This window comes from Ambystoma mexicanum, chromosome 9 (assembly GCF_040938575.1).
Source record: "Ambystoma mexicanum isolate Mex_15411 chromosome 9, UKY_AmexF1_1, whole genome shotgun sequence".
NCBI lineage: Eukaryota > Metazoa > Chordata > Amphibia > Caudata > Ambystomatidae > Ambystoma > Ambystoma mexicanum.
The window spans coordinates 786,638,488-786,655,048 of record NC_090931.1 but is presented as its reverse complement, the minus strand read 5'-3'; the positions used below and the strand labels follow the sequence as shown (position 1 = coordinate 786,655,048).

General features: G+C 47.3%; 1 protein-coding gene across 1 annotated transcript in view; it reads left to right on the top strand.

Annotated features, from left to right (window-relative positions):
• PGAP1 (post-GPI attachment to proteins inositol deacylase 1) overlaps window positions 1-16,561 on the top strand; it is a 1,466,013-nt gene that overhangs the window by 80,920 nt on the left and 1,368,532 nt on the right. The window contains exon 3 of the mRNA XM_069615724.1: window positions 7,421-7,596. Coding sequence (XP_069471825.1) covers window positions 7,421-7,596 — 176 coding nt within the window. The remainder of the gene's footprint in view (window positions 1-7,420; window positions 7,597-16,561) is intronic.

Sequence of the window (16,561 nt, the reverse complement as noted above, 5' to 3'; positions counted from 1 at the left end):
TATGGAACAGTGGTGTCCACACAACATTAAAGTTTCAGATATCTTCAACGCATAATGAGAACCCGGGACATTTTGACTTTCATTCGATCCAAGGGGAGGGAAGGGGGGAGGGGGAAGGGATGTTCTAAATTGCAATGTTTATCTCTTTTGTGTTATTTATGTAAAATCAATAAACATAAGTTAAAAAAAAATAAAAATCACCAACCAACCACACCAGGATTTCATAACTATAGTTCCGTAGCAATGCATCAACAGTTTTAACGTTTACGGCAGTCATTGCCACATTCGGAGGATCATATAAATTTATTAACAGAATATCAAGGGATGCTAATGAGAGCATAGCGACCAGGATGTACTCAGATGACTGATTTAGTTTCACTATTACGCCATGGAGGGTGCACAGATATAAGGAGGCCTCCTTTTGGGCATCCCTTAATACCTTGAGTGGCAACCTGATGTACTGTGCTCCGACCATCTATTTGTATTTCAGCCAACAGCCATGTTTCCTGCAATGCCGCCACACTAAATATGCTCATTTTACTCAGCAGGCCACCGCTGTCAGACAGGTCTTTTCTGAGTCTTTTCCGAGTCTAATGAGATCACTGCAGCATCTACGTCCGCCCACTGCATCACATGGATCAGATCAATGGTTTTTCTAATGTTATCTGACACCTATCGCCATGGATCAGTGTCGGAAGATATCCTCAAGCCTCTGTCCCAGGAGTCTAGCCAATATCTTCACCTCAGTATTCAGGATCGAAATAGGCCTGTATGAGGAGTACCACTATAATGACACTTGGCATTGAGGCAGGAAGAACCTCCCTTTCCAACACTCTGTTAAAAACCTTGGCCAGATGCAGGGCCAAAACAAAGCGAAACATCTTGTAAAAGTTGACTGAGAACCCATCATCGCCCGGTGTAGATCTTGACTTTAATCCCTTGATCGTAAGGGCCACCTCTTCTGGGGTAATTGGGCCATCCATGATGTGTGCCACTAGGTCAGATAAACCCGGCATCCATAGCAAGGCAAGGAACTGCAGTGCTAGATCACAGTCTCCCGAGTACTCTGCAGTGTACAGAGCCTCATAAAACCTTCGGATTCCTCAGCTATTACCCCAGTGTCAAACAGGCCCCCCTCTGGATATTTAATCTTATTGTATTGACTAATTTGGATTTCTGCTCTTCCCACAGGCGCCATTGCAGGATTTTATCCACCCTATCAACTTTCTCATGATACTTCTGTTTCAAGAATGTCAACTTCTTTTCAGTATCCTGGTTAAGTAGGGCCTTCAGCCAAGATTTATATAAATGCAGCTGCCCTGCCCTTTGCGGGTTCTGTCCTCCTGCCCTAGTACCCCCCGGACTAAGTCTCTCTATTTTAGATCAAAGGTCCACCTCTTCCCTCTGTCTCGTTCTTTCTGTGCACCCAGACCCACCAACACCCCACCTAATCGTGACCTTGAAACCTTCACAAACGAACCGAGGACCGGTATCCTCCTCCCCACCACCCCATCGTTAAACTGAAAGTATTGCTGAATGTGGGACCGGAGCATTTGAGCTAGACCCTTATCCTGTAGCAGCAGGTCGTTGCACATCCACCACCCTGGGGGCCTTTGCGCCCATCCCTCTCTAAATACCACACATTGTGATTTGACCGGGGAGACGGTAACAGAGCCGACAAAGCAGAATCGACCAGAAAGAAGTCTATTCTAGCGTAAGAATCATGGACTTGAGAATAAAAGGTGTTGGGAGGCGGCTCCTCTGCGTTCAACGTAAGGGCGCCTTTAACTCCCACAGCTTTAACGCTGAACTGGAACTTACTTGACTAGGAGCGCTCAGCAGGCGATATCCCCTCCCCCTTTGGCCGTTTCCTATCTTTCCATGGGTCGAGTACCACATTGAAGTCGCCCCCGATCATCAGGCGTTCCTCAACAAACCATTTCAGCTCCTCTTTGAGGTTAGCTCAGAACACAACCTGCCCCTCATTGGAGCCATAGGCTGACACGACCATGGTTGGGTTGCCCCTAAACAACCCCTTGACTGCAACATACCTCCCCTCCGGGTCTTGAAGAATATCATGAACCACCAACCCTAGAGTGGACGCTACCATTATGGCCACCACTCTCTTCTTAGTTGGGGCTGAGGCCTGAAATACCTCCCCAATAAATCTAGCTGACAGTCCCGGTGAACCCCCTCCAGCCCAATCGGTTTCCTTTTTATAAGCAGCAGGTCTAGACGTGCTCTCTTAAATTCTCATAGTACAAGAGACCATTTTGTGGGAGAGTTTAGACCCCGGGCTCTGAGAGACCCCACCACCAAGTCTACATTCACATCAGCCAATAAAAGACATTGAATTCCCCATGATGGTTGCACCTGGGCTCCTGGCATTTTGCCACATTAAGCATACTTTACGCAACATGAAATCTGCAAGCAGCGCAAGCTCCCTTGTCCCAAGCCGATAACCAACTGTGGACACCCTGCAAGCAATCTCTTACCCCCTCCAACCTAGCACCCCCACACCCAGGCGTCCATCCCTGCCGAGTTGCTGTCGCTGGCATAGGACTGAACCACCAGATAAAACCTGTTCCATCGGGTCATGCTCATTACATTAAAACTCTGAAGAGTCCCCCTCCCCCCCTCACCAGAGCACCACTACAGCCCTTGAGAGCTATCCGTATCCGCAATGCCACCCTAGGGCAGTGCAATGTTGGGTGTCTTTCCTTCCCCCACCCCCAAATTGCACCCTCGCACTAGTATCCCACAGTGTATAAACCATAGCAGTTTTCTTAAGCAACTGGCCCCATTAAAAAAACTAAACATATGTCCACGATAAATCCGAGAGTCGCCTTCTCCCCCACTTCCTCAACCACCCAACCCAAAGGCCTAGCATGTACAGATTCTCTACCGGGGACCCCATGCCCAATTTCGTAGAGGGTTGTCAAACCTTCAAAGCCAGCTCAATAGGCAGCCAGCTCCTACACAAATACCAAGCCCAAAAGTCCCAACGTCCACTAACATTCAAGACTAATTTCTCGCAGGGTGTTCAATTTTTTTAATTAACTGGAGCCTGGCACTTTACGCCGCCTGACTCCCTTCACCTTTTGGTATCTGTCAGCCTGAGGTCCATCATCCTCTCGAGGATGCCCGCCCGAGGGACCCATAAGCTCTCCCATGACCCTCCTGAATGTCATCTTCAAAGGAAAGGGAGAAAGGGAGCCCCCTTTCCCCCACCAGTACCAAACCCCCTTCTCATTTAGCCACCGGGTAAGAGGGGCACTCATTCAGCATCTTGCCAGAGTGAAGGCCGACAGATCTTGAAAAATTGTTATCTTGGAGTCCCCCAGGGTCACTGGTCCCTCCCTCCTGGCCTTTTCCAGAATCCTCATTTTTTTATTCACAGTAATGGAAACGAGCCGGAACAGACCTCAAGCCTCTACCTCCCACTCCACCCGATGTGCTCTATTAATAGTCTGCTCTGCTGTAGTGTCCCCCCCCCCCCCAAACAAGAGCTTGATCAACTCATATATGACTTTTTTGATGTTTCTGTCCGTTTCCCCCTCCTTCTCCTGGTTCTCAAAATCATCCATTCGAAGTGTCATTTCTGCTTCCTGTCTTTCAAGTTAAGAGATCCGCATATCGACCTGCACTTCCATCGTATCCAATGATGTTTGATTGTTCATCAAGTTCTGCAATCTGTCATCACTTTTGTCCACTCTCTTGCCAAGAATATCCATATGAATACCAATGTCGGCACGCATGCCCTGTATCTCCTCGAGGAAAGCCGCAATGTCTTTTTTTTGTGGAAACACAATCAAGATCAGACTTCGCCATTCTTGGGGAGGGAGAGCTATTGAAGTGGAATCTCTGTAGGTAGGACCTCCAGTCCATCAGCATGGAAGAGGGATGGGATCCAACAGTATAACCCCCTCAACTGTATCCACTTCTTATCACAGGTAAATCCAATTGTGCACCGTAGGCCCCCTGGACGAACAGGCCAGAACCAACCAAAATAACCAGCCCTGCACTCTGGTTCTCCGGCCCCATGGCTCAATCCACCTCCACAGGCCATAAAGGTTGAGCAATATATTAACCAGCAGTGTCTGCATCCATGCTTCAGGACTACACACTGACGTGGGGGCCCCACAGTTAACCACGTGGATAGCACAAAATGCCTGCACTTCTACCCACCGGGATGCCCAGGACTCCTTAGCACGTCCGGGCCTGGACTTCCTTATCCCCAACTCCACCAGCCAGCAGGCCAACAGGGGATTCGGGGTGCTCTGTTCCTCAGTCTTCAGCCCTGTTCCGCGTCTCACCGCTTCCTCTTGAGGGCCCATGGAACTTTCTGGACCCTGTCCCGTTGAGAGCTGAAGGCGGCCCAAACCCACACAGGGAAGCGCACTTTCAGCTGAATTGCAAGGGGCCAACGAGCAGCAGGGGGCCCTCCTCTGTGATCTTCACACCAGTCAAACCAAACCGGGACCAGTTTGTGGTAGGCGGCTGCACCCGCCATTTGCAGTAGGCCCAGACTGCAGAATCCAGTCCACTGTGCCTCAAAGGCTGGACCAAATGGGCCACAGCCCGTACCGTGTGGTTGTATGCATGGCAGGGCAGGGTTCATGTCCTGCCTTAGCCCTTTAGGGAACCTCCTCTCTCTGGCCATCCTGTTTCCAGTCCACAATGGGGGTCATGTGACCCGGCTCGCTTCATCCAGAGCCCCACGGCAGGTCCGGGCCCATGCATACCTTGTCCCCCACCAGTGGGATGCTTAGTTGCTCCCTGGGCAGCGCTGCCTAGTCTCCCCCACCCCTCACAGCCCTTCCGCTGCCTCACCTCACCTCGGTAAGGGTACTGCCGATGTAGTATGTGTGCCGGCTCCGCCACCGGCACAAAGCTCCTGCTCCCTCTCAGGCTCCTTCCGCAAACCGGAGCCCGACGGCAAAGCGCTGTGATACCAGGTCTGTGGGATCAGGACTCCCCGCAGACCTCCTTCTCCAGCAGTGCAATAGGACACCTCAGGGCACCGACTTCAACAAAGGCCTAGCACCTCTCCCCCCGGAGTAGCTTGTTCAGACTGTGGACGCTGGCACAACCGCCCCAATGCACGTGGCCTGCAAGGCCGCACTTCGAGGGAAAGCTTCACTAGCTTGTATCTTCAGAGCCCAACATGCTCGGGCTCTGAAACCTCACCCAACGGTGCTACCAGGCTTCACACCCCTCCACTCCAATTCAGTCCTTTCCAGTGGGGTCTCATGCCATTTCAGACCCTCAGAAGACAGCAGAGCAGCTCGCACAGAGCAGAGCAGCACGTCCAGGCAATTTCCATGAACGTGCCCCATTGTGGCCCTTTGACTAACCATTTCAAGCGGTTGAGTGAAGGTTCTCTGCCTCAAAGGAGGAATATTGTAACAGTAAAATGTTAGAGGTAGGACATGCCCACCACAATGATGTCCTGTGATGCATGTCCTTCTGAATCGCATGTCGCTGGGAAAAGGCTCTTCAGGACGCAATGCATTGAAGGAAAAACATTGTTCTAAACATCAGGAAGACATTGATTCATATGACATTCATATCAGAATAAAATACCAACTACTGTTATGAATGACTACATTTTAGTTGGTAGAACACCAGAGGTATTTTGCATGTAGTTTTAGAGTCTGCATCATCTTGGAGCTAGAATCGTACGCTACTCAGTAATGGGGTCTGCTCATGCCACACACTAAATCACAATTACTCTGCACATCTCTGAATGTCCTGGGTCATGCTCCACTACACTCCAAACATACTCAACTGCCCCCTGCACATCGTACCCACCTTCTTGCCCTCATCCATGTACTACTTCTCATCCCTCATCTTTGCAACCATATTCTGCACATGGTTCACATTGTTTCCTCCATTGGACAAACACACAGCCTGCACATCCACACCCCACTCCGCATACACAGTCACACTTGCTGTGTACATCCTCTGCAATGCTCTGTAGATGCACGTCTGAATAAAAGCGCAAACATCCACAGTTGGCACAATTCCATCCATAACTGCAGATCTGTCACATATTCTACTGTGATGGTCCCAGCTATTTTCTGTGTTTATATGGAAGGCTGCCTGATATGCCTTTACATCTCTCCTGGGCACAGAAGGTATCAAGAGAGCATTGTAAAGGTTTGGAGGCAGTGAATCTGACACTGTTGGATTTTTGACTCAATCAATGGAAAATTAACAAATACCACATTGTATTTTATTTAAATGTTTATACAGTTCTGGCCCTTCTCGGAGGGTTTTGGAGCACCTAACAAAGTTCAAAGGGAGGAGGTGAAAAAGAATTTGCAATGATACCGGGTAGGAATATTAGGATATAGGAAGGATGATAGGAAGGTGGTCTGTCTGGATTAGGTATGTAGGTAGAGGTTCGTTTTGAAGCCTTTGTGGAAGGTGATGATGGAAGGTACAGTATAGAGGTGGGATGGGAGGGCTTTCCAGGATCAGGATGCTTATTGGGTGATGGCTTGGTTTGTGTGAGCATATTAGCTTGTGGAGCTATGCTAGCATTGAAGGCCTCGAAATGCTTTCAGCAGGGTGGCTGTCATCTGGCCCCATGGTTTCTTACCTGGTTTTTGGGGTTCCATAGTTCTGCTTCAGTTGATTTCCTTTTCTAGCCCACTAACTATCTCACCTACTGCATGCACCTCTCAAACTCTAACCAAACGCAACCACACCCCAAAGCACAGCAAACCGCAATAACTTCACAACACTGCAACAACAAAACAAATCACACACAGCTTCGCACAACAGAACACGACGGCTACCAACCGAAAAGAACACCTAAGCTCAGCGAACGGTACTAACCGAACTGAGGCTACCAACAGCACATCAATGCTCTCTTGCACTTTTCCCGCTCGGTCCCACTAACTCCTCCCTCCACCCCCCTTTCCTTTTTAGATCCGCCAGAGCACCAGGGGACAACTCTGGTGGTGATAGTGCGCGGTACAAAGGTGCTTTAGCATTAACATAACAACATCTTGTGATCTAGCTCCAGAAGAACTTTAAATGCTAATGTTTTTAATGTGGAGAGCTTTTATGAAGAGTGCAGTAAGAGATTACAGTGCCTCTGCTTTATATTTTCTCAGCAAATCCTAAAAAGAAAAAATATTTATCACATTGTTTTATTTGATTTTAAATACCATGGCCAGGCTGTATGTTAATTCAACCTACTTGGACAACAAAAGCTATTTTGAATGATCCATAACACGCTTGAGTTAACATTTACAGTGATTCTAGACAGGGTAGTATGGAGTGGTAGTAGATCAAAAGGGGATAGCGAAAAAGTCAAACAGGAATAGAAATCAAGGGGACAAGAAAATCCTTGGGCTAGTTACACCAATATTTAAAACATTTAATAGTAGCTTTTGCTTTCTTTCAGTTCGTTCGCTTGGTTCCATAGCACTCAGAAAATCTGAAAATATTGCCTGGAAATACCACTTCAATGTCTTCAGTGTTAACCTAAATGAAGAGCTTGTGGCTTTTTATGGAGGAAGTCTGCAGCGACAAACCAAATTTGTTCACGAGTGCATTAAAGCAATCCTAAGACTTTATAAGGTAAGATGTTTATGCTAGAGAGATGCTCACAAAAAATGTATTACTATGTTTTCAACCATTTTTAATACATTTGTATGATCTAACAAATACTAGGGTGCATTGGAGCATAGAAGATCCTTCCCATTTGAGTCAGAAGGGTTGTTTGACCTTAATCTGGTAATCTTAGATGATTAGCTGTTGAGCTATTTATGTTCCTGTGTAATTGTTGTGTGTGAAGTTGATAGGCTTACAAATCATGTGACTAGTTCAATGCCTTTACAGTATGAAAATCCTGAATCACTGAACATCTCTGAAAAACGGATATAGAAAAGTGTACATCATTCAAGCCTAGATGTATAGAGCCTAACTGAAGTCCACCCACCCAATACAGCGTTCATTCTTCATAGAGGTATTGCCATGAACACCCATCCAACTTCTTCTCCCTGCAATTCTCCCCATTGCAAAGTCTCTCTACTTTGCTATCAATGGACCTAACCTTCAAAATGCAAGTTGGAAAAATATTTGGTGCCAGTTTATGCCTTTTATTGCATGTAGGCAGGTTCTTGTATCTTGGCGTGTCCATGTAATTTTGAACACTGCGAAACGGAGTCTCTCCCATAGACCTGGGTTGGTGAGTTTTATTAACAAAGGTTCCACTCTTATAAGTTGATGAATGCCTTCCATGCGTGTGGTTAAAATTGATGTTTACCGGCCCTGTAGGAACAAGGTGTTTTGCTTAAATTATGATGGATTTGGAGCCACAAGAAATTCGATGGCTTTCACCTATTCCAGCGAGGCAGGTAATTGTGTGGTATCAAAGGAACATCCAGAACCTTTACGGGCTGTTGATGGGACACCCTTACAGTCCTATCCAGTTACTGAGTAGAACTTCTAATGACTACTAACCAAATACACAATGAGAAGATAGTTTTCAGCTGGATAGCATCCCCATATTTTACAGTTGTCTTTGGTATGCCCTGGTTACATCTGCATACTCACACTCATTGACTCAGTAATTCCTCTGTTGTAAGTAAGCACTCTTCTTGGGATATCATGAGTTTGGTGCCATTGTATAGACTTTACCTGCGAGTGCAGGGTCGGGAACACACAGATGTATTCAGCAAGAAACGAGGCCAATGTTTACCGCCCAATGGTTAAAATGAGTGCCCTATTGATCGGATCGAGGAGGCTAACATTCCTTGTGGCTGAATCTGTTGACCCAGTCTGAGCACCAAGTAGGACCAAGTATTACTTAGCTGCAAGTCTTAAGAATGGTTTCATTCGTCATTCTGGATCACAAGGTGGCCTCACACCTCTCATCTCTAAAAAGGAGGGAGATATCCACCCCTGCATTGACAAGTAATCTTTTATTACACACTTAACATCATAGACCAGTCTCTAAGCCCGGGACTGGGATTTGAACCTGTGCGTTGTCTTGCTTCCAACACAAACACGTTTGCTTTGAGCTATCCTCCATGAGTAATAGGGCCCTGAATCGGGTGACCATTAAGAACCAATCATACTCATTCCACTTCTTTTTTGGATCGACTCCAGTCTCACAGCATGTAACCTATTCTGGATTAGCAAGGGGGACAAGTATTGTTGAGACTGTGAGAACACTTGCTTTGCTATACTTCAGAAGTGTCTGTTCTATGTAATCTTAGACAAGTTCTTGGCCTTTGTACTGACACCTAAAGGCCTTATGATGTGTTCTGCAAAAATTGAAGCAATCTTGGACTTGCTTCGACCTATGAAGTACTTCAATTCTGCTTGGGTTTTGACAATTTTTTTGGGCAATTCATATGCTCTTTTTTGTGTGTCTATTGTAGCACCTCTTATCAACCTAATGTGCCCCTCGTATTCGAATGGGGAACAAGAAGTTTTCAACACCCTAACAATGGCAGCAATAACAAAAGTCCCTGAAATCCAACATCCTTACCCCCAGCCACCGTTTAAACTATAAGCAAATACATTTTAGTGGTGATAGTAGTAGGACTGTCTCAGCGGTGCCCAACTACAATACAAAAATATATCATTGCCTTCTATTCCAGTAAGTTGGCACCTGCAGAATGTAACTTTTCAATCCTGGAATGCAAATTGTTGACCATTAAAGCAGCCTTTGAGGAGTGGGGACACCACTTATTGGGGGATTAACCCTTGTTGACAGTCTATACTAAGCAGGCAAGGTGACATTTGTTCTTTGGCCTGTTTGATTTTAATATCACCTACCAACTGGGTTCACAACAGGTGGAGGTGGAAGCGTCAACTAATTTGACAGAACCATTGGTCTCAAAAGGATCTGCAGAGCAGGTGATTGCGCTACATTGTTAAGTCAGACCTTGTTCCCCATCTTCTATGCTGGAGTCAGAGATTGCCTTGAATGCTACCTTTGTTGATGGTCTACTATATGTGCAGATATGAATACTAATATGGTAAACCTTGCACTGCTGGGGCCTGCACTGATGCCATGATTAGAAAGTGCTAGGCATCCTGGCCCACAAAAGGGTCCAGCATGCCAAAGTTGGTGCTACCACATGCAGCGAGACATTACAGATTATGTATTAACCTGTTTCAATTGTGCACAGTGCCAGAACAGCCTAAACGCTTGTTACAAAGAATGCCAATGCCATGTAAACGATGGCTTATGATTTCCATGAATTTCATATGCAAGTTAACAAACGTCCACGCTGTCGACGCAAACTGGGTCCTTATTAGATACCTTTACCAAGATTGCAGGATTCACTCTGTGTTGTGAAGGGCTTTTGACCTCGGTTTTGGCTGACTTGTTTTTTCAACATATCTTCTGTTAATTTAGACTACCGTAAATCATCGTCTCAGACAGAGGGCCATATCTTGAGTCTCATTTTTGGCAAGCTCTGACCACTCTCGTGGGCCGAGTTGCCAGGTTTTCATCCGTCTACCATCTGCAGATGGGAGAGCAGGCTGCAAAGGCAAATCAGACTCTTATGCAATATATTCAGTGTCTTTGTTTGCAGTACCAAGAAATATGAATTTCCCTTAGGAGTCAGCGGGATTTTCCTATACCAGGCCCATGCGTTTGGTAACCTGATCATTCCTATTGTGGGTGATTGGGTATAGCTTTCGACAAAGAACCTCTGCATCCCTGGTAGCCAAAAATGTATATCTCATTTTGTTGGCCCCTACATAATGCTGCAGGTGATTAATCATGTGGCAGTGCACTTAGTGACACCCTAAGGTTGGCATGTTCAAGACATGTCCCTCCTCAAGGCCTCCTCAAGGCCAGTGTCCCTTCTACTCATTTACCTCCAGGCCCATCTCCTGTGAAAGTACCAGGGGCTGATGAATGAGTTCTATGATGTGATGGGCTTGAAATATAGGCATTGCGAGGAGCCAGGAATGAGACTCAGAGACAACAGAGTCATGGTTTTGGTCAAATACTTTTATTAAAATAAAAGGGGGTGGGAAATGCCTCTCTTCCCTGCTCGACGAGGTGTTTCCCTACCTAAAAACAAAACTAAGGGTCTGTCAAAGTCAGAATGTCCAAAGCAAAACCGCCCGTGTCCAAAGTACTATTCTGGCCCTCACATTCTAGCAAACAAAACTCTGGAAAGGGTTATGTCTGCGGCCTTGAGTGCTTCATAAATGTTCAAAAAGGAAAATGCGTAACTCCAACACAAAATTTCCAACAGGATAGAGTTCCGTGTTCCGGAGGGTGGTTGCCTTCCCATGGATTTCTCTTCCCTTGGTTGCTTATTCAACAATGTCAGTTCCTTGGGTTTCTCTTTATCAATACCACAACTGATATACAAAACAACTTGGGTGTCTGTCTTTGGGCCTCATTACACGGTAGGCGGTGAGCCATGGCGCTATTAGCGCCATGGCTCATGCCGGTAAAATACCGGCACCGCCTTGGCGGAAAGGGGATTTACCGCCCCATTCCAAGGTTGGAGGGGCGGTAAATCCCCTTTCCGCCATGACTGCAGAGGGCGGATGATTGCGGAGGGCGGATGATTGCGGAGGGCGGATGATTGCGGAGGGCGGATGACTGCGGAGGGCGGATGACTGCGGAGGGCGGATGACTGCGGAGGGCGGATGACTGCGGAGGGCGGATGACTGTGGAGGGCGGTGAGCGTACAGAGCGAACGAATATGAAGAGCAAATAAATGTGGTGGACAGATGAATGTGGAGAACACATGAGTGTAGAATGCGGCTGAATGATTATGGAGAACACATGAATGTAGAAAACGGTTGAGTGTAATGAGGGGAAGAACATGGACCGCGGAGGAGCTTAGGGAACGGCTGTGTGTGGCTATCGGCTGAATCTGGCGAGCGACGGAGTGTAGCGAGCGGCTGAGTATGGCAAGCAGCTGAGTATGTCGGGCGTCCGAGTGTAGTAAGCGGCTGAGTATGGCGAGAGAACGGGTACGCGTCGAACGAACGAGAATAAGAGCGAGAGAACGAGTGTACACAAAACAGATAAGTACATTGTACGGAAGAGTGAATGGAGCTGATGAATGCAGAACTGACGAGTGGCAGATGAGCCTCTGAAGCGAATGAGTGCGTAACAGATGAGCCTGGGGAGCGGGTGAACGCACGAAACAAATGAATGAATGGACCAGAGCGCATGATTATGCTAGATGGAGGAGTATGCTATACGGATGAATTCGCTGAGCCGATGAATAGTGCATGAGAGCAGATGAGAAACAAAACACATCGCACGGACCGGACCCCTCTGAACTGCGTGATGTGCAGACTTTGATGTGGAACGCAAGGAACCGTTGTAAGAGCATACTTCATTTCACACCCCACGCTTACTCTCTCCTTACACCACCACTCAAGTAGAACACAGAGATACTATGACACCATTCGGTATAACTGTTCTCATATCAACATCCGCCGCTCACTCCCCATCACTCTAAGTAAACATTGCTGGTTTCTCACCCCCAGCCAGGCGTTCTAGTCAGGCCTAACGCTGCCTCACTCGGACTGGATAACTCCTGCCAGACCGAACACATACTCCTGATTCTTCAACCACCACACCTATTCGCTAGGAAGCAGCTACCACAGAAACTCCGCACCAGCTGCACACATACCTGATGCACATACGCACCTTTGACTCTCTCTAATCTCTCCACTGACCCGAACCTCGGTTCCCAAGGGCGTTCAACCTACCAGCGCCTTCAGACCATACCAATGGTATATAAGGCGCTATATAAATGCAAAATAACAATAACATTGCCCTTCCCCATTCCCATTTCTGCCCCATAGGGCTCTATGGAAATGGGGAAGGCGCTAATTACGCCACCGCAATTTTGCGGTGCCGTAATTAGCTCCGAGGTCCCTTAGCGGGTTGGATTTTAACGCCTGCAAGAAGCAGGCGTTAAATCCTCCAACCCGCAAAGGGACCTCGTAGTACGGCGGTAAGGGTTAACGGTCACCGTTGCCATTAACGGTGACCGTTAACCCTTACCGCCGTCCGTGTAATGAGGCCCTTTGTCTTGTTAGGAAACCAGGAGTACTCATCTGCCAGGCTTTTACGCTTCTTCTCATAATCGGCACATCCTTTTTGCTAATCCTCATATGTCTTTCTCAGGACCTCTTTAAGCCATGTATTGCTTATACAATGTTCAACTTGTCCTTGCCTGGTGCATTTCCCTACCAGGTCTTTCTTTTATGCACACACTTGCAACTACCTGGTATACTCTCCTGCCAGGACTTTCACATATATGTATCTTTCTTACACTTTTAATTTGCCTGGTATACTTCCCTGCCAGGGCTTTTCTCATGCAAGCTCGGCACACATCTCCAAACTTGAGTTTCTTGCTTTTGCTTTTTCTGATATATCTGACTGGTATATTATCCTGCCAGGACTTCTTTTACATGTATATTGTATACATCCACAAACTTGAAAGTCTTGTGTTTTTCCTCTGTTCTTCCTTTCAAATAAATACTCTCTCGCTCTTTCTCTCTCATATGCTTCGTTAATACTCATTCAGTTTTGGCATGGCTGTCAATATGCCCCAGCGTCCCCTCTTCATTTGGTAGGACTCACTGGCTCTGGCTGGCATATTCTGCTTTTCCCGGGGCAAGTCGTTAGCGGTCATTCTGCTTTTCCTTCTCTGTTGCTGCATCCGTTTCTCAGCTTCTCTGCCTCACGCAGTCCCTGCTGGGCTCTTCTGCTTCATGTCTTCAGGCTTCGATTAGGCGAAGGCTGCCTCAAAACAACTGCAAACGCTGAGGAGCCCACTGTTGGCTTCTGGCGTTCCTGCAGCTTGTTTCCTCTCACGGTCAGCTTCCCGTTCTTTGGCTTCTGAGCTGGTTGGCTCCAGGACACTCCGTTTAGCCTCACAGTCTCTCGGTCCATACTGAGAGAAGCATCTTTCTTCCTCCAGCAGCGCGCTTCATTCAGCTGCTCCGCTTGTTTAAATCTCCTAGTCACAGGTATGCGCTTGCAGCAACTAGCACGCAGCCTTTGTCCCTGGCCTTGATCAGCATTACTCTGTTTATCTTTCTCGTTGCAGTTTTCTGGTAGTTATGGAAATGGAAGAATATTCTTGATGTTTTACAGTAAAGTCTTGAAAGTCTGGATGAGTGTTGTTTCAAGGCAAGACACCTCGGGGTGACTTGTAGGTAGGTGTTTTCATTCATTTTAGAGGGTAAGTCAGATTATGATGACTCGCATACAGACCTCATTCGAAGGTCTTTAGCATTCTTCCTACGTGGATGATGGGAGGTGTAAGTATGCCATTAAGGCATTCGGCAGGGATGGGGTATCCTCAAAAGAAGGGGGATAGCATGTCTCATCCGATGGCGCCATGATATTTTCTTGAAGATTGTCTGCCCCCATTGTGATCCTCCCTCATATAGCCGCCCCCACGTTCTTGCTGTCCCCTTGCCACACTGGGAGAGATATCCACTGGGAAATGAGTGAGGACAGCATCAGATTCATCATAGCATGGGGAGGTCTATTATCCATTTGATTGGAAAGGATATGGAACTAAGCAGCAAATATGGGAACTGTGACGAATGGCATGTATTTGCCCCTTCTCCCCTGTGAGGCTAGGGAGGTGAGCCTGCTCTGCAAAACCCTACCTAGTGGGTGAGCAAGTGGTACCTCACCGGCAGAGACTCCACCTTTTGGAGACAAGGACTCGCATTCCTGTGAGGAACTCCCTACAGCACTGAATTTAATGGCATACATGGGACTACCTGATGAGCCCAAGTATGTGACATCCTTGTCTTTGGCTGAAGGCAACGGAAGAGTAAACCAATGACACGAGAAAAGGAGGATGTCGCTTTAATGCAAGACACATATTTAACTGTGCAGAGGAGGAAGAGGAGCGAGGAACCTGATGCGCAGGGGAAGCCCTGTGACATCATTACGTCTGCAGGAGGCGGAATGCAAGCAAGTCGTGGCAACCGCAACTTGTGGAGAGGGAGAGAGAGCGTGAGAACTAGACACTGGAGAACCGGCAGATGCAGGAAGAGTTTCAGGTTGACTGAGAGAGAGGCAAGCAGTCCGGTGGTGGCATGACCACCAGCTAGACGTGGTGGGCAGGCTGTCACAAAGACAACACTGATACAGCCTGTGAAGGAAGCGAGGCGAGCTTCCAACCAGCAGCACCAGTGTGAAGCAGGAGTCTGACGTGGATCCGAGAACGTGAAGGCGAGAAGCCGAGAAAGAGGGAGAACTGTCCTGAGCGAGAGCCAAGCACAACCACCGACCCCTATCAAGTAGGAGGTAACCAGGAAACCGGGAGAAGTGGGAAGCCTGCAGGATATCGCTATCACTCAGAACTCGTCCCATTCACACAAAAAAGAAAGCAGGGCTAAATCTATCTTATGGGAGCTGGAGACAAATAATGAATGACAGAGAGGAAAAATAATTATTACATGAAGCTGTCACCTCGTCCCAGTACAAAGGTTGAGCTTTGAAATGCAACAAAGCCAAGTAAGAAGTGAAAAACCTAGAAGAGAAGAACTGAGTCCACACCAGTGATGTTTAACCAACAAGCAAAGAGATATTAAACCAGGAGGTGAAAAGCCTTGAAGAGAGGCACTGAATCAATACGGCTGGGATATACTGTCACAACTACCACTGGAGCATTAATTGGCACCCATTGTGGAATATATGGTACTCCATCATCGCCATAAACCTTCCCGGACAATACCTATTCATATTTTTGTCTTTACTTTGCGTTTGCAAGACTTATGAACTTCTTTATTTAATTTCACAAACCTCCTGTCCCATAATGCACCTTGTGCCAGTTCCCGTTCCCTGGCTATTCCTATGCAGCAGTCTTTGAACTACAATCCCCAGAAGCCTTAGAGATCAGTGATGATATCACTTTCTTTGGACCAGAGCGGCAGGAGGACAATTACCTCCAAGTGTGCTGCTCCAGGTACTGCTAATTGGCCTTCTTCAGCACAGGGCAGGTCAGTATTTAAGCAGCTGCCTGCAGGAACACAGGTCTCTTGCATTGAGCTTGCTTCCAGCCCTTTGCTTTGATCCTTGGATTTCTGCTGTGCCCTGTAGTTTCCAGAACCTGCTCCTGTTCCAGAGCCCTGTTCTCCCTACCTTGCAGCCCTGCTTCTCGGTGCTGCCCTCACTGCAGCCCTGCTCCCCTGCTTGCAGTCCTCTGTTCCCTGTCTACAGCCCCTTTCTGTCTTGTTCCCGGCCTGCAGTTCCTTGTTCTGGCTTTAGCTTTCTTGATTCCTCAGTCCTGCCCTTGTTATCCCACTCCACAGTTACTGTTCCTTGTTATCAGTCTGCAGTTTCCAGTCTCCTTACCCCTGTACCCCGATTCTAGTTTCCTTGATTTTCTTCTTTCTTTCGGTTCTCTGTTCTGAACCTTGCTCACTTTGACTTCCTTTTTTCCCTGGATGTTTCTGTTGCAGTTCTTGTCTTCACTTGCGTTTTGTGTCGTTCCTTTGTTCAGAGTTTGGCTGCTGGGTTTCCAGCAGGCAATCTCTGGCCCTTTCCTTTGTCGCGTTTCAGTATCGT